Source organism: Phyllopteryx taeniolatus, chromosome 6 (assembly GCF_024500385.1).
Source record: "Phyllopteryx taeniolatus isolate TA_2022b chromosome 6, UOR_Ptae_1.2, whole genome shotgun sequence".
NCBI classification, from domain to species: domain Eukaryota; kingdom Metazoa; phylum Chordata; class Actinopteri; order Syngnathiformes; family Syngnathidae; genus Phyllopteryx; species Phyllopteryx taeniolatus.
Window position 1 is genome coordinate 24,108,107 of NC_084507.1, and position 25,198 is coordinate 24,133,304.

Below are 25,198 nucleotides of genomic sequence, written 5' to 3' on the forward strand. Positions count from 1 at the left end.
GGATCCTTTTAGTGCGGCCTCACCTCGTTCGGCGTGGAGCGCGCGCAAATATCCCAAAAATTGTTTTGGGGTTTTTGGGGCGCGTGGCAAGTGAGTGACTGCTTTCCTTCCCCGAATCGGCAACAAAGAAACAAAATGCGCTCTCGCCACTATGTGAATCACACACCTTGGGGATGCTCCCGCTATCAATTTCAACTTTTATTCAAACGAAATCTACTGTAAATAAAACGCAATTTTGTCATAGTAATATAAGTATTTACACACTTTGTACCGAGTTCCAATTAACCGCAGCTACCTCTCTCTCTCTCTCTCTCTATATATATATATTTATATATATATATATATATATATATATATATATATATATATATATATATATATATATATATATATATATATATATAAACATTAACTTACTTGACTTAACTTTGTGTTCTGTTTGCATTTTCATATTTCTTTGGCTGTCGCGAAGAAATGAAGCCGCTCTGATCGGTTGGAGGCGGCAAGAATTTCGAGACGAGGACGTCATCGTGAGTTACGGACGAGCTACCAACCAAAGAAAAGATTCGATGTCGTTAGATTGTTGGATAGTTCGTCGTTGTCGTCGTGGTTTCTTTTCCAACCGGTTTTGCGTTCCGTGTTTTGTGAGCTTAGCGGTCGGACAGCCCGTCAGAGGTGAGCGAGCCTCATTGGGCAGCCGGTCGTCGTTCGTTGTGGAGCACGTGACACCGACGCTCAGCCAATGGGAGCCGGAGCTCGGCGCGCCGTCGTCCAATAGGAAGCGAGCTGTCCAGAAGCTCCGGACGCCTCCGCTTCGCTCCATTAAATTCAGTCGAATGCGGAACGGACGACGCTCCGAATGTTTGGACGCTTGGACCACTTTCGAGTCCAGCGAACTCTGGTCGAGTTTCCAAAAGGAAATCCATTTTACGAACGCGGCATGACAGCTTCGCCGCTGCTGACCTGAGGTCGGGAGGTCGGGAGGTCGGAGGTCGTCCACGAAGAATGCGGCGACGCGGCGTCCACGTGTAACGAGCGGAGTTACGAAGAAAAAAGACGGCGCCATGAAGGAGAAATCCAAAAACGCTGCCCGGACTCGACGCGAAAAGGAGAACGGTGAATTTTCCGAGCTGGCCAAACTGTTGCCGCTCCCGTCGGCCATCACGTCGCAGCTGGACAAAGCCTCCATCATCCGCTTGGCCACGAGCCACCTGAAAATGAGGAGGGTCTTCCCTCGAGGTGAGCCCCGGCGGGGTCGCGCGTTGGGCTCGGGCCTGCTCGCTCGCTGCTTCGCTTTACATTCATCGAAGTACGAAATACAGAAAATCGAGCGAGCGCAACACTGCGCGCTTGTATAGCGAACGGAATCGGAAAAAACAAAAAACAAAAAACAAACCCAAAGAAAGAAATCCTCTTTCGCACGTGTGACCAATTGGCGTTGTTCATTCGATGAAGCGGGAAAAGAAGCAAAAAACAAAACAAAACAAAAAACCAAATCGGGAAGAAAAATAAAGAAAACGTCAGCTTGGGCCGAGATTCGATCCCAGAACCTCGCAGCTGTGAGACACATATGAGAAGCACCGGTGCACATTGTTTTTCAAATCGATATGAAATCATTAGCATTCGTAAAGTCATTTGTGCCTAGAAAAAGGGCTCGCCCTCCAAATAAAAAGCAGGATCAAAGGGTTTCTCGAATGGATCCCTTTTTGCCTTCAGCCGCAAGCACAAGTGAAATGTTCGTTTCCGCTCTCGCAGGACCAAAATGTGCAACGCGGCGTCAGAATGAGCAAATCCACCAAAAAAGCGGATTATGGCGCGCGCCAATGCGTTTGCGCAAAATAGCGTCCGAAGTCACTCCGATTGAAATGCTTCGTTTTTCCAAAGAAAGAAATTGCATTCAATTGCAATTGTGAAATAGAAAAATAGAGAAATAGAGCCAATAGAAAATGTGGAAAGTCGCGCGTGTCTCCCGAAGCATTTCCGCGGCGAACGCTTTTCTGTCCAACGGGACTCGTAAGCGATCCGAGTCTTGCCGAGACAATCGGCGCACTCGTGTTCGTTTTGGGCCTCGCGAGGCTTCACTCGAATCTGCTTAGTTTCTGCTCCTAGTTTCGCAAGGCCCCCCCCAAAAAAAATGTTTTCTATCCAAATGCGCTTCGACGTTCAACCTGCGCCGATTGGAATCTGCTGACTTTGTGACGCCACGAACGAAAGAATTCCTTCGCGCGTTGTTATCGTCGGCCGCGGCGGTGTGAATTTCTCTGATTTGGGATTTGTGTGTGATCTGCTCTGCAGGCCTCGGCGAGTCGTGGGGCCGAGTGAGCCGCAGCTCTCCGGATGCTCTCAGCCAGGAATTAGGTTCCCACCTCCTGCAGGTGATGATGATGATGACGATGACGATTAGGATTCAAGTGTGTCTCAAAGCATTCGCCCCCCCCCCCCCCCAGCACTCTGAATGCTGACAAAATGCACTTGATGTGATATTTATATAACATGCATTCATTGGTGAATTGAAGTCTCGAAATTGCGGTTGGCTGGCGACCGGTTCAGGGTGTAGCCCGCCTCCTGCCCGAAGACGGCCGGGATGAATGGACGGATACATGCGTACTGGAAAGAAACCAAAACCAAATGTTGGTTTTGGTTTTTAGTCAGGCTAAAACAGATAAAAGATTATAAGTGTACATTTGTTGATTTTGAGGTGAGATGAATTGTTCTATTTGAACCCGTGACGCCTTCCAAAAATCCGCCATTTTGAAGCACGGGCGTAGTAACGCGTTACTTTGCACGGGATAAGTCATTTGACGGCAGTTATTTGATTGTTGTTACTTTTCTATTGAGTTTGACTGGCGTGTGACGCGCGCAATGCATTGTGGGTTAATTATTCATACCGAGTGCGCGATCCTCCGTCGGTCACGGAGGGTATAACGACTGACTCCCTGAAGGACTTCCAGTACTTAGCAAAAATCATATTTGCAAAGGAGAGCGAGAACTGTGAGCTGGTTGAACGCGCTGCACAGCTGACGTCACGTAGTAAGAACAAAATCGTTTTCTCGCTCTTCGCATCAAAAAGACGGTGGTGGTGGGAGCAAAGGTCACTCACTTTCACCTTGACGCACACGCACGCACGCACGCAGCCGCTGAAAGTAACTGAAAAAGGGACTTTTTTTGCTAACTGAGTTACTTTTAAGCTCAAGTCATCAGTTACTTTTTCCAAGTAACTTGTGGCAACACTGATCAGGGCGCATACAAACAAACTCACATTCACACCGATGGACAATTTAGAGTTTTCAATGAACCTACCATGCACTTTGAGTCACATTTGTATTTGTTTTTTTCAACATTAATACCGCCCCCTCCTTGAGCCGTGACCTTATTGTGCCGGAGGGGGTTTGTGTGTCCCGATGATCCTAGGAACTATGTTGTCTTGGGATTTGTGCCCCTGACGAGGGTTGGGCATCGTTTGAATTTGAGCCATGGGGGGCTGGGTGAAAAAAGTGAAATATAGCATTGTTAAAATCCTGACTTGGGACTGTTGTATCACGTCAAATGGTTGATATGTGCAAGTTTTAACTTGACTTCCTGTTTTATTTTCAAGGGTACGCACCGAAACTCAGCATTTTAGCACGAAAAACGTAACTTCACACGGCACCGGCGATTTATTTGTTTGTTTCTGAAATGGACGGAACCAAATGCTCTAAATCGTTGATTCTTTTCACGACCCACCGATCGGGCACATGGTTAGTGTCTGTGATACCGGTGGCCGAAGGCGGGGACCTTGGCGATCCGAACCCCGGCTACGGAAGCTGGCTCTAGGGACGTGGAATGTCACCTCTCTGGCAGGGAAGGAGCCCGAGCTGGTGTGCGAGGTCGAGAAGTTCCCAATAGATATAATCGGGCTCGCCTCCGCACACAGCTTGGTACCCGTCCTCTCGAGAAGGGTCGGACTATCTTCCACTCTGGAGTTGCCCGCGGTGAGAGGCGCCGAGCTGGTGTGGGTGTACTCATTGCACCCGCCGGCTCGGCGTCTGTACATTGGGGTTCACCCCGGTGGACGATAGGGTAGCCTCCCTCTGCCTTCAGGTGGGGGGACGGGTCCTGAGGACCCACCCATTTTGGAGTCCTCGGAGGGGGTGCTGGAGAGCGCTCCGCTGAGGACTCCATCGTTCTGCTGGGGGATATAAATGCTCACGTGGGCAATGGCAGCGAGACGTGGAGGGGCGTGATTCGGCAGAATGGCCCACTGATCAGAACCCGAGTGGTGTTCTGTTATTGGACTTCTTTGCTCATCGCGGATTGTCCATAACGGACACCATGTTCAAGCATAAGGGTGTTCATATGTGTACTTGGAGAGCTGTCAACTGATCACCACCTGGTGGTCAGTTGGTTTCAACGGTGGGGGAAGATGCCGGTCCAACCTGGCCGCCCCAAACGCATTGTGAGGGTCTGCTAGGAACGTCAAAAGGACTTTCAACTCCTACATCTGGAAGAACTTCACCCACGTCTCGGGGGAGGCAGGGCACATTGAGTCCGAGCGGACCATGTTCCGCGCCGCCATTGCTGAGATGGCCGACCGGAGCTGTGGCCGTAAGGCGGTCGGTGCCTGTCGGTGCGGCAACCTCCGAAACCGTTGGTGGACACAAGCGGTGAGCGATGCCGGCAAGCTGAAGAAAGAGAGAAGGTGTTCGAACGTGTCCCTCGGGGAGTCCTGTGGGGGCTGCTTTGGGAGTATGAGGTACCGAACCCACTGATACGGGCTGTCCGCTCCTTGTACGACCGTTGTAAGGGTTTGGGTCGCATTGCTGGCAGTAAGTCAGATTTGTGGACCGAATCTGTAGGCGTTTGGTGGCCTCAGTATTGCACATCTGCTTTTTGAAGACGATGTGGTTCTGTTGGCTTCATCAAGCCGTGATCTCAAACTCTCACTGCAGCGGTTCACTGAAAAGTGTGAAAATCAGCTCCTCCAAATCTGAGACCATGGACCTAAGGCAGAAAAGGATGGAGTACCTTCTCTGGGCTTCCCTATTAAAGCTACTGCACCCGCGACCCGACCTCGGGTAAATGGAAGAAAATGGATGAATACTGCCATCCATCCATCCATCCATCCATTTTCTACCGCTTATCCGAGGTCGAGTTGCAGGGGCAGTAGCCTTAGCAGGGACGCCCAGACTTCCCTCTCCCCAGCCACTTCATCCATCTCTTCCGGGGGGATCCCGAGGCGTTCCCAGGCCAGCCAAAGGATGGCGTCTCTCCAGCGTGTCCTTGGTCGTCCCCGGGGTCTCCTCCCGGTGGAACACCTCACCAGGGAGGCGTCCGATGTGAAGGAGCAGTGGCTCTACTCTGAGATCCTCCAGGATGACTGAGCTTCTCACCCTATCTCTAAGGGAGAGCCCCGACACCCTGCGGAGGAAACTCATTTCGGCCACTTGTATCCTGGATCTTGTTCTTTCGGTCACGACCCACAACTCGTGACCATAGGTGAGGGTAGGAACGTAGATCGACCGGTAAATCAAGAGCTTCCCCTTTGGGCTTAGCTCTTTCTTTACCACAACGGATCGATACAAAGTCTGCATCACTGCAGACGCTGCACCGATCCGCCTGTCGATCTCCCGTTCCATTCTTCCCTCACTCGTGAACAAGACCCCAAGATACTTGAACTCCTCCACTTGGCACAGGATCTCATCCCCGACCTGGAGAGGGCACGCCAACCTTTTCCGACTGAGGACCATGGTCTCAGATTTGGAGGTGCTGATTCTCATCCCAGCCGCTTCACACTCGGCTGCGAACTGCTCCAGTGAGAGTTGGAGGTCACGGCTTGATGAAGCCAACAGAACCACATCATCTGCAAAAAGCAGAGATGCAATACTGAGGCCACCAAACCGGACCCCCTCTACGCCTCGGCTGCGCCTAGAAATTCTGTTCTATGAACAGAATCGGTGACAAAGGGCAGCCTCGGCGGAGTCCAACACTCACCGGAAACGAGTCCGACTTATTGCCGGGTATGCGAACCAAACTCTGACTCCGGTCGTACAGGGACCGAACAGCCCGTATCAGGGGGTTCGGTACCCCATACTCCCGAAGCACCCCCCGCATTTCCCCCCGAGGGATACGGTCGAACGCCATCTCCAAGTCCACAAAAACACATGTAGACTGGTTGGGCGAACTCCCATGCACCCTCGAGGACCCTGCCGAGGGTGTAGAGCTGGTCCACTGTTCCACGGCCAGGACGAAAACCACACTGCTCCTCCTGAATCTGAGATTCGACTTCCCGACGGACCCTCCTCTCCAGCACCCCTGAATAGACCTTACCAGGGAGGCTGAGGAGTGTGATTTTCCCCCCTGTAGTTGGAACACACCCTCCGGTCCCCCTTCTTAAAAAGGGGGACCACCACCCCAGTCTGCCAACCCAGAGGCACTGTCCCCGATGTCCACGCGATGTTGCAGAAGCGTATCAACCAGTACAGCCCCACAACATCCAGAGCCTTTAGGAACGCCGTGCGAATCTCATCCACCCCCGGGGCCTTGCCACCGAGGAGCTCCGGGTGGCCCTGCCACCGAGGAGCTTTTTAACCACCTCGTGACCTCAACCCCAGAGGTAGGAGAGCCCGCCTCAGAGAACCCACACTCTGCTCCCTCATGGGAAGGCGTGTCGGTGGAATTGAGGAGGTCTTCGAAGTATTCTCCCCACCGGCTCACAACGTCCCGAGTCGAGGTCAGCAGCGCCCCATCCCCACTATACACAGTGATGTTGGTACACTGCTTCCCCCTCCTGAGACGCCGGATGGTGGACCAGAATTTCCTCGAAGCCGTCCGGAAGTCTTTCTCCATGGCCTCACCGAACTCCTCCCATGCCCGAGTTTTTGCTTCAGCTGCATTCCGCTTGGCCAGCCGGTACCCATCAGCTGCTTCAGGAGTCCCACAGGCCAAAAAGGCCCGATAGGAGTCCTTCTTCAGCTTGACGGCATCCCTCACCGTTGGTGTCCACCAACGGGTTCGGGGATTGCCGCCACGACAGGCACCGACGACCTTACGGCCACAGCTCCGGTCGGCCGCCTCACCAATGGAGGCGCGGAACATGGTCCACTCGGACTTCTGACAGGGGATGCTGCCAGACGTTCCCAGCAGACCCTCACAATACATTTGGGCCTGCCACGTCGGACCGGCATCTTCCCCCACCATCGGAGCCAACTCACCACCAGGTGGTGATCGGTTGACAGCTCCTCCCCTCTCTTCACCCGAGTGTCCAAGATATGCGGCCGCAAGTCCGATGACACGACCACAAAGTCGATCATCGAACTGCGACCTCGGGTGTCCTGGTGCCAAGTGCACGTGTGGACACCCTTATGCTTGAACATGGTGTTCGTTATGGACAATCCGCGATGAGCACAGAAGTCCAATAACAGAACACCGCTCGGGTTCTGAACGGGGGGGCCGCTCCTCCCAATCACGCCCTTCCAGGTCTCGCAATCATTGCCCATGTAAACACTGAAGTCCCCCAGCAGAACGATGGAGCTCTACCTTCAATCCCCACCTTTGCCCAAAGAACCGCACCCAGCTCACGAAACTTGGGGGGAAGGGAAGATCCGGCAAGGGATCGCGTTCGCCTGTCCTCCTCAGAGTGCACCTCCGTCGGCCGCAGGCGCGCAGCGCGAGTATTGCCAAACATGAAATGAAACCGATTTGATGTTGTTGCAACCGTCTGCGTATGGGACGCCGCTGTCATATACAGAATCTTTACCCGTGATTTGAAACGGAGAGTTGTTCAATTCCTTCTCTTTGTTCATTTGTTGCGAACTGAAGTTAAATAATGCGGCCATGAAACAAAAGAGTCTCCTTTTTGCATGAGGCTGTTTCGTCCAACCACAAGGCTGTGTGTGCCTTTGCAAATGATTGTCAGACTATTCGGTCACGCCTCCTGTTTCTACAACTGCTGATTGGCTATTCATGTCGCGCTGTGCCCAGTTGTAAAATGATCATTCAAATGAAATTAGAGGCATTTGATGGAGCCAGAGGGAAAAACAACCATTTTTTTTATAACATTCTAATGTCAGGTGATACAGACGGTTTTAACATATGTGACATACACTACCTATCTCAATTAAAAATTGATTTATCCTCATAAAATGTAGGTGCTTATTGGTCCTTAGAAAAAACCAAAACAAACTGCTTGTGCTTCATCAGCTCGGCGGTGGTCAACAAGCCGGACAAACTTTGAATGAGGCAGACATGAGCTCGATAGCGAGTCTGTTGCCAGATTGTCTGAGTTGCCAAATAGCAAATAAAAGTACTTAAGGGGGGAGTAGTTTCAGGTTCATAGGTATTACCGGAATTATCCAGAATACTTCAGTAGGCCTATTGATCGATAAAGGTAAAGACAGTTGTAAAAATCAGCTTTTTTTCACGACACCTTGCTTTTACATGTGTCAATGTCTCGCATGCTGAAGGAGGCATGCTTCAAGTCCTATTTTCCAGAAGTTATTGACGATTTACAAGTTCAGGCATTCACAGTAAAGGCAGAGAAAATGGTGGTGGCCCATTCAAATACACTTCTTTTATAACGGTGACGAAAGAAGGGCCTAACTGTAAATACATCATCAAATTCGTGTCAGTTGCCCTTTAAACTCTGCGGCTCCAAGTGCATATATGCGTACTGTATGTAGACTGCGTGAAACACTGTGGTCATCGATCATGCTTGGCAGATTATTGATGCCAAAGTCTTTTTTCCTTTCAGACGTTGGATGGCTTTATTTTTGTGGTTGCTCCAGATGGGAAAATAATGTACATATCAGAAACAGCCTCGGTCCATTTGGGTCTGTCTCAGGTTGGTTTAACAAAGGTAATGTTACGTCCTTTGGTATGTCGTATCTGAGGCGTCACAGACCTGACACGGTTGTGCGTTTCAGGTGGAGTTGACGGGAAACAGCATATTTGAATACATTCATCCTGCGGACCACGATGAAATGACAGCTGTCCTCGCAGCGCACCAGCCTTTCCATTCGCACTTTGTGCAAGGTAAACGATCCTCTTCAACTGTGTACGTCACGAACTCTCATTTGCGAATACTGAGAGAAAAAACATGAATGATAATTCCATTGAATGTTTTGTTCTTAGCCTTGTGGCATAGGTACTAAGAGACAAACAACCGGGAATATCTTTCTTTATTGTCCCTTTTGCTCTTTTTACATCGTGCTGCAAAAGTGGATTTAAACCTCATTGAAGAGCAATTTGTGCGCGTCTTTCGAGACGGGTATCTTTTTTTTCTGCGCCCAAGCTATTTATTCTGTAAGACAACTCCAACAACATCAAGCATGTACGCAAACATTTTGGGGGGCACGTGCTCAAGCCAAAAAGGGGAACCCATCGCTAAAATGATTCTTACAATTAATAATAAAAAAAAAAGAAAACCGTAGTATGTACAGTATTTCACTTGTTGTTCTTTCTGTTAACACAGTCAATCCTAGCGCCACTAACAAAGGAGATCGAGGGAGGCTACAGTGGATATAAAGCGTTAAAACGACAGGTTTTTTGTTATGAACAAAGATGAGACCGCTTTAAGGTGGAAAACTCAATTGGAAAAAAAAAGATATATATACATACATATATATATATCAATTCAAACAATGGGTGAGATTGTTTTGTCCAGTGCAAAAGGGCAGGTGCTTAAGCATCACCTTCCGGCGATGTGCGCAGGTGTCCGGACATTATCTCGCAGTGATGTATTCATGCAATTCCTGAGAGAAGTCTCGTCTCATTCTTCTTTTTTCAGAATATGAAATGGAGCGCTCGTTCTTTCTGAGAATGAAATGTGTCCTCGCAAAAAGAAATGCTGGGCTCACGTGTGGCGGTTACAAGGTGAGACTTTTGCTTTTTGTTGTGACGTCATTTTCCTATTGCAACGTTGAATTGAGAGCCACTCGTTACCCAGGTGATCCACTGCAGTGGCTACTTGAAAATCCGCCAGTACAGTCTGGACATGTCCCCATTTGACGGGTGCTATCAGAACGTCGGGCTGGTGGCTGTCGGTCACTCGTTGCCACCCAGTGCGGTCACGGAGATCAAACTGCATAGCAACATGTTCATGTTTCGAGCCAGTCTGGACATGAAGCTCATCTTCCTCGACTCACGGTATTTTCTTTGTGTTCACACCGCTGATGTACAGTAAATGTGATACTGATGTGTGTCGTTTCCACTCCCCCCCCCCACTCAGTAACTCAATACTTTGTGAGAGGATTTGTTTCCAATCCAGCACTTTGGATTGTGTGTCAATATTCGAACACTTCATGACAGCTGAAAATGTGTGCGTGTTGCTCAGTGTTGCAGAACTTACAGGCTATGAGCCACAAGATCTAATCGAGAAGACCCTCTATCATCATGTCCACAGCTGTGACTCCTTCCATCTGCGCTGTGCGCATCATTTGTGTGAGTAGTTGAACCATTCGACACACGTGCAATATTTTCATAGTTGATAGAGAGGAAACATCGAGAGTAAATATTTCAATAACTTGGTAAGCTTTTTTTTGGTAACGTTGACTCTATTTGGGGTGCAAATGCCGGCGAATCCAAGGCTCACTGCGCGTCTTTGCTAATTTGGCAGACCGGGCTGTGCCAAGCTGCGTGTTCCGGCACAACAGAGGGAATGTCCTTGCATGGGCACGTGGCGGAGGGACAATTTGGTGGCACAAAGTTTATCCAAGTGGAAATACTGCCGTAAGGCAGACTGGCTGGTCTAACGCGATTTTGGTGAATTTGATTGGGTCCTGCGCTCCGAAGGACATACAGTGCGGTGAAAAAGTATTGGCCCCTTCCTCAAGTTATCATTTTTTTTGCATCGTTTCCCCCACTTTAATGTTTAAGATCATCAAACAAATGATAGATAACCCAAGTTTATATAAAACACCGTTTCTTAAACGGAGATTTTATTTATTAAGGAAAATAATCTATTCCAAACTAATTGGACCTGTGTGAACAAGTAATGGCTCCCGTAAACCTAATAACTTGTTGGAACAACTGAAATCAAGCGTTGTCTATAACTGGCAATCAGCCAGTGTTTTTCCTCTTCTTCCTGAAAATAAACACCCACACTAAAAAAAGCTCAAAACCTTAAAAAATAACTCTCATCACCTTGTTTTTGGACAATTTTCACTTGGTTGCCAGGGAGTAGGTTTATATATATATATATATGCTCCAGTGGCAATTTTGTCATTTTTTACGTGCTGCCCCTTAATTTTAATTAGTTTTGACTTCTGTTCCTTTGGGCTTGTCCCGTTAGGGGTCGCCACAGCGCGTCATCCTTTTCCATGTAAGCCTATTTCCTGCATCATCCTCCTCTCGAACACCAACTGCCCTCATGTCTTCCCTCACGACATCCATCAACCTTCTCTTGGGTCTTCCTCTCGCTCTCTCGCCTGGCCGCCCCATCCTCATCACCGTTCTACCACTATACTCACTCTCTCTCCTCTGGACGTGTCCAAACCATCCAAGTCTGCTCTCTCTAACTTTGTCTCCAAAACATCGAACCTCGGCTGTCCCTCTGATGAGCTCATTTCTAATTTGATCCAACCCGGTCACTCCGAGAGCGAACCTCAACATCTTCATTTGTGCTTCCTGTTGTCTCTTCAGTGCCACTGTCTCTAATCCGTGCATCATGGCCGGCCTCACCACTGTTTCATAAACATTGCCCTTCATCCGAGCAGAGACTCTTCTGTCACATAACACACCTGACACCTTCCTCCACCCGTTCCAACCTGCTTGGACCCGTTTCTTCACTTCCTGACCACACTGGACGGTTGACCCCAAGTATTTAAAGTCCTCCACCTTTAGCCTAACTCTCCCCCCTCCACCCCTCTCATTCATGCACATATATTCTGTCTTACTTCGGCTAATCTTCATTCCTCTTCTTTCCAGTGCATGCCTCCATCTTTCGAACTGTTCCTCCAGCTGCTCCCTGCTTTCACTGCAGATCACAATGTCATCTGCAAACATCATGGTCCACGGGGATTCCAGTCTCGCCTCATTGGTCAGCCTATCCATCACCACTGCAAACAGGAAGGGGCTCAGGGCTGATACAGTCCCACCTCCACCTTAAATTCTTCTGTCACACCGACAGCACACCTCACCGCTGTTCTGCTGCCCTCGTACATGTCCTGTATTATTCTAACATACTTCTCTGCCACTCCAGATTTCCGCATGCAGTACCACAGTTCCTCTCTGGGTACTCTGTCATAGGCTTTCTCTAGATCTACAAAGACACAACGTAGCTCCTTCTGACCTTCTCTGTACTTTTCCATCAACATCCTCAAGGCAAATAATGTATCTGTGGTACTCTTTCTAGGCATGAAACCATACTGTTGCTCGCAAATACTCACTTCTGTCCTGAGTCTAGCTTCCACTACTCTTTCCCATAACTTCATTGTGTGGCTCATCAACTTTATTCCTCTATGGTTCCCACAGCTCTGCACATCACCCTTGTTCTTAAAAATGGGCACCAGCACACTTTTCCTCCATCTTCTCACGCGCTAGAATTCTATTGAACAAGCTGGTCAAAAACTCCACAGCCACCTCTCCTCGGTGCTTCCATACCTCCACAGGAATGTCATCAGGGCCAACTGCCTTTCCATTTTTCATCCTCTTGAATGCCTTTCTAACTTCCCCCTTACTAATCATTGCCACTTCCTGGTCCACCACACTTGCCTCTTCTACTCTCCCTTCTCTCTCATTTTCCTCATTCAACTCCACAAAGTATTCTTTCCATCTACCTAGCACACTGCTGGCACCAGTCAACATATTTCCATCTCTATCCTTAATCACCCTAACTTGCTGTACATCCTTCCCATCTCTATCCCTCTATCTGGCCAACCTGTATAGATCCTTTTCTCCTTCTTTAGTGTCCAACCTGGCATACATGTCATCATATGCCTCGTTTGGCCTTTGCCACCTCTACCTTTCCCCTATGTCGCATCTCAATGCATTCCTTTCGCCTCTCCTCGGTCCTCTCAGTGTCCCACTTCTTCTTAGCTAACCTTTTTTCTTGTATGATTTACTGTACTGTGAGGTTCCACCACCAAGTCTCCTTCTCTCCTTTCCTGCCAGAAGATACACCAAGTACTCTCCTGCCTGCCTCTATGATCACCTTGGCTGAAGTGGTCCAGTCTTCTGGAAGCTCCTCCTGTCCACCGAGAGCATGTCTCACCTCTTCACAAAAAGCTGCACAACACTCTTCCTTTCTCAGCTTCCACCACCTGGTTCTCTGCTCTGCCTTTGTCTTCCTAATCTTCCTCCCCACCACCAGAGTCATCTTACACACCACCATCCTATGCTGTCTAGCCACACTCTCTCCTCCTACTACCTTACAGTCAGTAACCTCCTTCAGATTACATCGTCTGCACAAGATGTAATCCACCTGCGTGCTTCTAACTCCGCTCTTGTAGGTCCCCCTATGTTCCTGCCTCTTCTGGAAAAAAGTGTTCACTACAGCCATTTGCATCCTTGTTGCAAAGTCTACCACCATCTGTCCCTCCAAGTTCCTTTCCCGGATGCCGTACTTACCCATCACTTCTTCATCACCCCTGTTTCCTTCACCATCATGTCCATTACAATCTGCACCAATCACGACTCTCTCTCTGTCTGGGATGATCAGAACTACTTCGTCTCGCTCCTTCCAGAATTTCTTCTTTCACCTCGAGGTCACATCCTACCTGTGGGGCATAGCCACTCATCACATTAGACATAAGTTTCAGCCTCATCACTCGATCTGATACTCTTTTCACCTCCAAGACATTCTTAGCCAACTCTTCTTTTAAAATAACCCCGACTCCATTTCTCTTCCCATCTACACCATGGTAAAATAATTTAAACCCTGCCCCTAAACTTCTAGCCTTACTGCCTTTCCACCTGGTCTCCTGGACACACAATATATCAACCTTTCTCCTAATCATCATGTCAACCAACTCCCGGGATTTTCCTGTCATAGTCCCAACATTCAAAGTCCCCACATTCAGTTCTAGGCTCTGTGCTTTCCTCTTCTCTTTCTGCCGAAGAACCCGCTTTCCACCTCTTCTTCTTCTTCGACTTTGACTTCATTAGTTTTGACTAGAAATAAAACATTTCTTGGTAAGATTTTGAGTTTTTGCAGGGCATGTCAATTTTTCTTAACCTATTAGCTAATAGCTACGCAGTCGGCACCATTACAAGTCCCTGCCAAGTCAGTGCCGACACATAACATACAACAATTCAAGAGGAGGCATTGAAGCGTTGTCGTGTGGAAACTGTCATTTCAGAGATTGCGTCGGGGTTGTAAATCAAGCATTACCTGGTCATTAGCGTCAACACAGCTGGAAATGTGTGTAGTTGTTCTGACCATAGATAGACTATACACCAGTGCGCTGTAGCCTCCCCGTTAACCGACATGGCTACGTGACGGCCATGTTGGCAAGGTCGATTTTCTCTTCAAAGGCAATGAATGCACATTGAAATTAAGTCATAACTTGCTTATTTCGCAACAATTTTAATTAGGTTTAGTTTTTTTGTCAATGCCAAAGCATGTGCTATCACCAGTATCTATATTTTAATGTAATTATATGTTAATATATATTATATATATAATATATATAATATAATATATAATATATTATATATATATTATATATATTATATATATATATATATATATATATATATATATATATATATATATATATATATATATATATATAGACCCCGGGGGGACGACCCAGGTCACGCTGGAGAGACTACGTCTTTCGGCTGGCTTGGGAACGCCTCGGGATCCCCCCGGAAGAGCTGGATGAAGTGGCTGGGCGTCCCTGCTAAAGCTACTGCCCCCGTGACCCGACCTCGGATAAGCGGTAGAAAATGGATGGATGGATGGGCAATTCGTTTTTAACACAGGGCCAGTTAGCTTTGAATATTTTTTAATTTCTTAAATGCAGGATCAGCTTTCCAAAAAATAAGATACCAAGATTCTACTGGTATCTACTGTCAGTTCTAAAAATAATTATAAGAACTTTAACGATAATAGCTCAAACCACAAATTTGGTAATGAGTTGACTAATGTCCTCAATAACCGTGAAAAGGCCAATTTTCATCACTTTTACCCTCGTTCCATTCAAGTGCTTATCCAGTGTTTGCGCATGTATGTGCATTCATGTGTGTGCGTGTGCGTGTGTGTCCTGCTTCAGCTTCAGTATCCTTTCTAATCCCGACCATAATCTGATTCATATCATTTTCTGTGATTCTGTATGTTGAAATGTGATCGATCGCAAACTGCTGGCATCGTGGAATTGGGACGTACTTCGATCGGCATATGGCTCATATATTTTCTGCTGCATCCAACACTCATTTCATGACTTTTATCAGCTACAAATGCCTCTTTGCTGTGCTCTATTTATTCCTTACCGCTTATCTGAACAACATATGCGGTGTTTGTTCAATCTCTGCTTTTAAATCGTTTTTTGTTCGTGCCATTCTGTAATGTAACTTCGTGGGCAAGAGCCCCTACAGAATGAATTCTAATTCACTAACATACGCAGGATGACGCGAAGAAAATTGGCCGGTACGCACGTTTTATGAATCTGACGGTGACTTTGCGTGACGGCTCAATTTGTGCGCAGTGAGAACATTTCCACGCATTGCTTAACGAGCGAGCCCCATTGTCTATCGCCACACACCAGTGACAATGCTGGGGTGCACGCATGGATTGCTCCGATTACACATGGCCCTCTTCCGCGCATGGATGTCTCCATGCGAGACTATGGGCTCTATTTTCCCGACTAGCACGGAGGGGCTTCTGGTTGTATTCTCGCAGACGTCTGCGCTGGGGTGGGTCGGCTTCAATCGTCTCCGATCGAAGCGGTTCAGGCGCAAATAATCTCGCATATGATTCGGACATAAGAGGTCTCGGCGACCATGCGAGGCTGGAGCAATCGTCCTGAGCGGTATTCGCTTATTAAACACAGAAGGAGCTGGCGATTGGCAGCTGGCGGCTGAAATATGTCCGCTGACTTCATTGATTTATATCCCCACCGACGATCGTCCCCGATGATCCACCCCCTCTCACCCCACACCCCCGATTGCCGGCCAGTAAGTGGATTTTCAAAATATAACGATGATGATGAGGATGATAAGAAGAATGCGTTCAATGAATTGTTTTCTTCTGTTTGTTGTTTACCGAATGTTGAAATGTGTCATCCACTCCACACGTCCAAGGACCTCGCGTGTCTTTCTGCCTTCATGACCAGCGATCAGATGCGCCAAAATCGCGTTACATCCCCGCGCCACAATTTCGGCGTGGTATTCGTAGGTCCAAATTTAGACTGACTTTCTGACACCGGAATGTCACTCTGCCGAGCAGGGCAAACGCTCGCTGCGCTGACACCACCCATCTTGGCAAAGATCAGGTCTGCCAACATACAGCGAGTCTTGCCCGAAAATGAAGGTGCATCACTGAAAACCGAGCCCTCAGTCACCAAAATGTCACAAAGGACACTCTTGCTATATTGCTACTATTTGCTATACTAACCCTAACCCACCTCCTGCTTTGTTTCTTTTTGGAATTTTGTAGTGCTTTTGAAAGGGCAAGTCACCACTCGGTACTACCGTTTCTTGGCCAAACGTGGTGGCTGGGTGTGGGTTCAGAGTTACGCAACCGTCGTACACAACAGTCGCTCGTCCCGACCTCACTGCATTGTCAGTGTCAACTACGTTCTCACGTAAGTACCCGTTATTTGCCACAATGCTGTATTATGTGGTTGTAGCCCCTTTTTAATACAAATTCTAAATAAATACAGTACAACCTACAAATGCAAATGTCCCTTAAGTCTTACAATATGGAAACTGTCCTCATGTAAGTCTTGCCCTGCCTCAGAAAATCTCATGAGATTTCAGCTCAGTGAGCATCATCATCAACATTTTGAAATCCACAAGAGTCGCTTGTGAAAAGTACTAGTGATGGCAAAGAGGTCAAGTGTAATGATGGCTAGATTATTTTAGTTTTATATGGTTTTGATATGCATAGATTTTCTCTCGGTCCTTGTATAGGTTTTCTCTGCAGGTACTGTACTCTGGTTTCCTACCACATCTCAAAAACATGCTTCTTACATTAGCTGAACACTCGAAAATTGCCCATAGGTGTGCATGTGAGTATAAATGGTTGGTTTGTCTATCGGTCACAAAAGTTTCAGGACTGGTGTCACGAAAAAAAGACTTCAATTTCGAACCAAAACTAAAAACTACAAGCAATACCCCTGGAGTCTCTTTTCTTTTATGGTCCCACTGTAACTATACATAAATACATAACTTCATGTACTTGCCAAACATGTGAGATCATTTGATATTCAAGTCCTGAATACTGTCATCTTGAATATGGATCTTGAATGAGCTCACAATCATTGACTCATTTAAATTCTATCTGTCTTTCGGCACACTCTCTCTTTATCCTAAGTCAGCATTTATCCAGAACCATGAAAATCACCATACCTGGGTGAGCCCTGTCCGTGTTCGCAAAACCCCTCACGCGACATACGCCACGAACGTGGTGGCCGTGCCATTGAGCACCACCGCTCTCTGCAAAGCGTATGAAGAGTAGCGGCGCTGCCGTCTTGTCAGCTCCCACTCGGCTTCACTGCATTTGAGCTTTACTAGCTAACCGCTGTTCGGTTGGCATCTCACCTGTGTTTGAGGCTCCTCCTGCTTTGAGAGACACTTTTCTAAGGAAGTGACTATTATTAAAGTGACTGAACGGCTCGATTGGGATATGTGACCGAAATGCTTGAAATACAACGTCCATCCATCCATCCATTTTCTGAACCGCTTATCCTCAAGCGGGTCACGGGAAATGAAACATACATAAGTTTCGGGGACAATGCCTCTGGGTTGGCAGACCGGGGTGGTCAACTCCCTTTTTTAAGACGTGGACCGGAGGGTGTGTTCCAACTACAGGGGGATCCTATAGTTCTCCTCAGCCTTCCTGGTAATGTCGACTCAGGGTTTGTGGAGAGGAAGGTCTGTCTGCAAGTCGAAACTCAGTTTCAGGAGGAGCAGTGTTGGTTTCGTCCTGGCCGTGGAAGAATGGACTCGGCAGGGTCCTTGAGAGTGCATGGGAGTTCACCCAACCAGTCTACATGTGTGGACTTGGACAATGTGAACTGGTCAGTCTTGTGGGGCTTGCTCTGGGAGTACATGGTACCGGGCCCTTTAATATGGGCTGTTCGGTCCCTGTACAACCAGTGTCTGACTTTGGTTCACATTGCCGGCAGTAAAGATGGATTAATTTCCAGTGAGGTTTGGACTCAGCCAAGGCTGGCCTTTGTCACTGATTCTCTTCATAACCTTTATGGATAGAATTTCTAGGCGCAGCCGAGTTGTTTAGGGGGTCCGATTTGGTGACCTCAGTATTATGTCTCTGCTTTTAGCGCGTGATGTGGTTCTGTTGGCTTCTTCAAACCACGATCTTAAACTCTCACTGGAGTGGGTCGCAGCTAAGAGTGAAGTGGTTGGGATGAGAATTAGCACCTCCAAATCTTAGACCATGGTACTCAGTCAGAAAAGGGTGGCGTGCCCTGTCCATTTTGGGAATGAGATCCTGCCTCAAATGGATGAGGAGTTTAAGTATCTTCTCGAGTGAGGGAAGAATGGAGCGTATGATTGACAGGCAGGTTGACGATGCAGGCTCTGTATCCATCTGTCGTGGTGAAGAAGGACATGAGCCGAAAGGCAAAGCTCTCAATTTACCGGTCAACCTACTCTCACCTACAGTATGCTCGTGAGCTGTGGGTCGTGACCAAAAGAACAAGATACAAGCGGCCAAAATGAGTTTCCGCCGCAGGGCTCTCCCTTTGGCCTGCCGCAGACCGCGCGATGCTATCGAACCCGATGAGACTGGACCATTGCATAAAAATGAGAATTGCCGACTGACTCCGGCACATTGAGCCATTGGACGCCCTAAACAGCAAACCTGTACAGGCGTTTGACGCTGTACATACAGTATATGCTACTTAATAGTTAATTAAAACATACAGGAGGAGCAGTGTGGTTTTTGTCCTGGCCGTGGAACAGTGGCGCAGCTCTACCCCCTCGGCAGGGTCCTTGAGGGTGCATGGGAGTTCGCCCAACCAGTCTACATGTGTTTTGTGGACTTGGAGAAGGCGTTCGACCGTGTCCCTCGGGGGGTCCTGTGCGGGGTGCTTCGGGAGTATCGGGTACCGAACCCCCTAATACAGGCTGTTCGGTCCCTGCACGACCAGACTCGGAGGTTGGTCCGCCAAGGCTGCCCTTTGTCACCGATTCTGTTCATAACTTTTATGGACAGAATTCAAGGCGCAGCCGAGGCATACAGGGGGTCCAGTTTGGTGGGCTCAGTATTGCATCTCTGCTTTTTGCAGATGATGTGGTTCTGTTGGCTTCATCAGGCCGTGCTCTCCAACTCTCACTGGAGCAGTTTGCAGCCGAGTGTGAAGCGGCTGGGATGAGAATCAGCACCTCCAAATCTGAGACTCTCGGCCGGCTCGTGAACACCTCGGGATCCCCCCGGAAGAGCTGGATGAAGAGGCTGGGGAGAGGGAAGTCTGGGCATCCCTGCTAAAGCTACTGCCCCCGCGACCCGACCTCGGATAAGCGGATGGATGGATTAAAACATAAAAAAAATAGATTAATAGTTTAATAGCAGAAGCAGGTTGCTAAAGAGAGTGGGTGTGGGCGAAAATAAAAAGGGAGTGTGAGGATTTTTTTTCAAAGCATCTTGCTCACTCATTCATTTGAACGACCCAGCATTGTACGTACCTGCGTGTGTACATTTTAGCCTCACGGTTCACGTTTTCATCCACAGACACATTGCTTTATTCAGTCTTGGGCTATTCAATTGAAAACTACAGACTGAATCATTTTACAAAATAGTTTGTCCATTGTAATATTGTTGTTGAAGAAAAGGTGACATAACACAGTGGTAAACATGAGCCTGTCCCAGCTGTTTTGGAACACATAGTAGTTAATGATTATTTGCTAAAAACAATCAAGTTGATCAGTTTGAACATGAAATCTCTTGTCTTTGTAGTGTATTCAATGAAATACAGGTTGAACATGATTTTCAAATCATTGTATTCTGTTTTTATTGATGTTTAACACAACGTCGCAACTTCATTGGAATTGGGCTTGTACTGTAGTGGCATTAAGAAACATGAGCGGACGCCCTTATCTGGTTCCTCCTTGTCAAGTAAGGCTTTCTGATGCGATCCCGGTCATGATGACTGTAAAGATATAAATAGTGTGAATGAATGAATACATTTTGGCAACATTGTAAAAGTGCTTTGATTACTTCTAAGAAAGAATAAATGAAGAATGTCCAATCCGATGAAAAGCATATTTCTGGATGTATTGAGTCTCCGTTATTGCTATCCAGTCTGTGTGAGCGAACACTGAGAGCAAAGGAAGAATGGACCACTATTTGTCTCGAATGAATCTCTGCCAAGGTTTCCTGTTGTCCCAGCCCGATTTGCCATGGCAACATCCATAGAGTAGAAAGAAGAGAGAGATCAATTCCTTTTTCCCAGTAGTAAGACATCCACGCTCTGCAGGCCTGATTTAGCCAGACATAGCCTTTAATCTCATAATGTATTTGATTGGTCTGCTTTCCCTCTGTGCAGTGTTTGTTAAAGGCCTTGCTTCTATCCCTCTGGTTTACAAGACGGCCTTGCAACAGCCGTTCCAGCTCTCTCAGAACATCCCAACAAGTGTTAATGCTGTCACACATGGACACGCAACTCTTGATGTGTGCTGGTCCTTCCAACACGATGAGACTCTTAACGCTGAAACAAATACGAATGGGTTTTTGCCAGAAGAGAAAATGAAAAACGATACTGTATGTGGTTTTGGAAGAGACAGGCCTCTCTGCCTGAGTAATTATGCACCGTAATACATGCATAATAAATGCAACTTCAGAATATCAGAAAATACACAACATTGAATTCATACTTTTGGCTTTAGGGAGACGGAGTACAAAGGCTTCCAGTTCTCTCTGGATCAGGTCATGTCCGAGGTCTCCTTCACTTCCTTCAGCAGCAACACAGCAAGCAGCCTTACAGAGATAGGCAGAGCCACCAAAAGCAGAGTATCCCGCCCCAAAACCAAAGCTAGACTTTCACCATACCGTCAGGTGAGTATTTCATATTTGTATATATTTATCAAGCGTTAAGCCTTTTGATAAAGTGTCAAAGAAGTCAGGCATTCTATGGGAGTAATGTGGACTCTTCATTATTATTTTTTAATCATGGTTGCGTAAATCCCTGTGGGGAACATCCACTGCACGCCATCTTAATGTTTCTCCTGTTCATTTTGACAACCACTTGCAGCAGCAGTCGACAGTTCTTCCAGCCGCATTGAACAATTATTTGTAACATTGTTTTGTTATCTCCTGTGCTGTTTAAATGTGGCACATTTGCTAGCCTTCTGGATATACTCTGTGTACTGTATATATACTTGCACATACAGTACACTGCTCTCAAAAGTTGATGGTATAATCTGCTTTGGGCTGAAATGACAGGATTAAGCTAAAATGCTCTACAATACATTGTAACCACATCCAACTGGTCACCACAGGTGTTTGAGGCATTGACCAATCATTGACCTGGTTCAATTAGAATTGGGGCGGCACTGCGACCAACTGATTAGCACATCGAGCTCACAGTTCAGAGGTCGCGGGTTTAAATCTGTGTGTGGGGTTTGCATGTTCTCCCCGTGCTTGTGTTGCTGTTTCCTCCCACATTCCAAAAACATGCACGATAGGTTTATTAAAGACTCTAACTTGCCCTGAGAATTGAATGGCGGTATGTCTATATTTGTCGAGATGTGCCCTGCAATTGGCTGGTGTCCAGGGTGTACCCGGCCTCTTGCCTGAAGTCCACAACCCTAATGATTGTAAGCGGTATAGGAAATGGATGAATGAATTAGAATTGACATTATACTGTTGACATTTCGACATCATGAGACCAAGATGAGGCCTCCTGTTACCATTGATTAATAGTGCCTCGCCTCGATGGGAGGATGTTCTCAGAGGGAAGTGGCCACTGAGCAGGTTGCAACAGTGATTTAAGGAGACCGGAAGTCTCTTGCAGTCTCTCTCTTGCCCCCTTCCTGATTTCATACATTTTTGTGTCACACTTAAATGTTTCCCACCAACCAATTACCTTATGGATGTTAATGTTAAAGCGATGGAGCGACGTTAAGGATTATGTCAGAACACAGGACGAGCTAACTTCAAATTCAGAAATGACCAATAAAAAGAGAAAAATACTGTACTTAATATTTTCCTGGCGGATGCGTTTGGGATGAGCCTTTGAAGTTGGTAATAGTAAAAAATGAAGTCAAACAGACAATGATTTGAGTCAATTCTTTTCCAGAATGAGCGTGCTTAAAGAGGAGGATGCTATTCATGTGGCACAGCTTGAAGCAGGCATCAGGTGCAGGTGGAGATGGGCCTGGCTCAAGTTGGAGGCCAGAACAAAAAAAGCAAAGAAATGAGGCAAATTTCATTTTAATCTTAAATTTGTACATCAACATGTACTTGAGCGTTGTAAATAAGTTTTTCTGCGTGAAGAATCTTTTTTCCTTACATATATCCTGATCTATCTATCTATCTATCTATCAGGTCAATGGACGGCACTTATATAGCACTTTATCGACACCATCACGGTGCCCAAAGCGCTTTACAAAGCCTCACATTCACCCGCTCACACACCAACGGGCGACAGCTGCCATGCAAGGCCGTCAGTTGACGGAGTGCCCGGAGAAAACCCACACAGGCACGGGGAGAACATGTAAACTCCGCACAGGCGAGGCCGGATTTGAACCCCGGTCCTCAGAACTGCGAGGCTGACGTGCTAACCAGTCGGCACATAGATTACAGAGATTTGGCAATGAGTGACCCACTAACGATGGTCAGCAGATCAACGTTTAAACAAGGCAAATGCATTGTCATCAGCCTGTTTTGGTGCCCCTAATGGCTGCAAAGCTCAGAGTAGTCTTGTTTGTTGCTTGAAACTCTGCTGGCATTACACAAACGTGATCATTTTTTTCATTGTAACTACTTGACAACTATTTGTGTGTGTGTGTGTGTGTCTGTGTGTGTGTGTGTGTGTGTTTGTGTCTCTCTCAACCCAGTGTCCAAGTTTTCAGACAGAGCGGTCAGACTCAGGTCAGGATGGTCCCTGGAGGGGAAGCCCACTTACTGGCACGGCCACCCCACAGATGCTGGAGACAAATGAAGGCATGGACACCTCCTACGCGTACAAGCGGTTCACTGATCCCGATCCTCTGTGCTACAGTGCGTCTGAAGAGCAGCGTCGTACCGGTGACGGCCACAAACACGTCCGTGTGCATGCTCGAGGTCAAAGCTGCGAGCGGGGTCGATGTAAGGCTGGGCGATATTTCCTCGGAGTGCCTCCTCCCAGCAGCGACACGTGGTGGAGTAAAACAAGGGCAATCTTGCCCCTGAGCAAAGGCTCTGTGGAGAACCATGAAGGCTATGACCGCAGCATGCCACAGATCACGGCAGTCCCCAGCTACGACCGTAAGATCGAAAATCCAACTTTTATTACACTTTAAGTACAGTGAAACCCCGAAGGTTCACCAAAATCTGTTCTGTGATGCTGCTAGATCTCTAAATAGTTCAGATTTAAAAAAAAAAAAAGAAAATAATACAGGTCATATTTTAAGTAACCTTTAACATTCCTTACTGTCGTACAAGTTACATTGACGGCAATTCTGTGTGTGGACTAGAAGCTGACACGGGAGGGGATTTTGACTCTCTCTCTCTCTCTCTCTCTCTCTACAGTTCTGCATTTTATTTATTTTTTTATCAAACTTCATTTATCCATGTAAGGCAATTGAGGAAATTCTCATTCGCAATTCTGACCCGGCTGCAGACAGCAGAGTAAAATGAAGCAAAAGAAAAGCAAATACAAATAAATATATTATTGACATTCAACGTTTACATTCCATGTTAGAAGTTGCTGTATGGCCATATCAGACCTTTTTTTTTTTTCCTTCCAAAATGTAAACCTATCCATTAGCAGCTCAATGTACGAAAGGCTGCTCTTACTGTATCCTCATGTGTCTTCAAGGTCTGAGTCATTGGGATGAAGACAGTGTGTTGAGCTCTCCAGAGAGAGGCTCCACCAGCGACGCAGGAAATCTCCAGCGAACCGAACAGTTCAGATTCAGCCCAAAGGAACCCAGTAAGATGGACACACTTACACGAGCAACACATCATATGATCAAGGAGGAAGAAAGTCGACTTCAACTACAAAAGGGTCATCCGAACACTGCTCCGGGGCAGGTCAATGGACTGTTAAACAGCGCCGGTCTCTGCTGTACCTCAGAGTATAGTCAAAGGCCAATACAGGCCTGTGGTGTGTCACGGTTTGAGTCACGTGATTAGCCCGGTGCGCAGCCCCGCCCACTTGTCGAGGCTCAGCCCAGCGTGCGAAACCCTCAGCAAGTCCAAAGACTACCCCCAGACAGACCTGAGCCCACGTTCTTTCCAATTACATTACCCGTGTGGTCGACCGGGCCCGGCTTCAGATTCTCCCGCCCCGGCCCCAGCTCTGTACCCGCCGCACACCCACTTTAGGCCATACTTGGAAAAGCATCCGTCTTACCCCCTGACAGGCTATGCTCTCGATCACCTCTACGACCAAGAGAGTCTCCGAGCCTACTGCGCTCCAGCCGACACGGATTTGACCCCTCGCCTCCACACGCCAGCGGAACAGACACCCGGACACAAAGGCACCTCTGTCATTATCACCAATGGCAGCTAACGCTCATTTTCCCCACAGACTGGGACTGACGGCACTAACCCCCGTGACTGGCTGGTTAGCCCCCATAAAGTATTGCTATTTTGATTCAGGCTCCTCTATGCTTATCATGCTGACGTTCTCTGAGAATGACTTCTCAGTACTTTAGAGTTAAAGTTTAGAACACGTACCCTCTGTTTTTTCCTAATCTTAAGATTTAAGCAGTAATAATAATGATGATGATGATGATAATAATATGCTGATAACAAGATCTCATTTCTGACTGGTAGACTGCACACCGAGCGCCACTGAATTATGTGGGTTTCTGAAACTAGCCGACTGCCTACAACTAGTTTTGCTTTGATTCGGAAATGGAACTGCACGGTAACAGCTTTTTTGGCATT

At 47.3% G+C, this 25,198-nt stretch overlaps 1 protein-coding gene across 1 annotated transcript; it reads left to right on the forward strand.

Annotated features, from left to right (window-relative positions):
- Positions 1–811: 811 nt before the first annotated feature.
- On the forward strand, positions 812–25,198 carry LOC133480122 (single-minded homolog 1-A-like). Its single transcript, XM_061777804.1, is given in 12 exon segments — positions 812–1,239; positions 2,296–2,375; positions 8,729–8,818; positions 8,901–9,009; positions 9,764–9,849; positions 9,923–10,122; positions 10,310–10,416; positions 16,574–16,721; positions 20,989–21,157; positions 23,161–23,569; positions 24,123–24,406; positions 24,408–25,198. Coding segments are annotated over 12 exon segments (2,268 nt in total). The 5' UTR covers positions 812–1,064; the 3' UTR covers positions 24,819–25,198.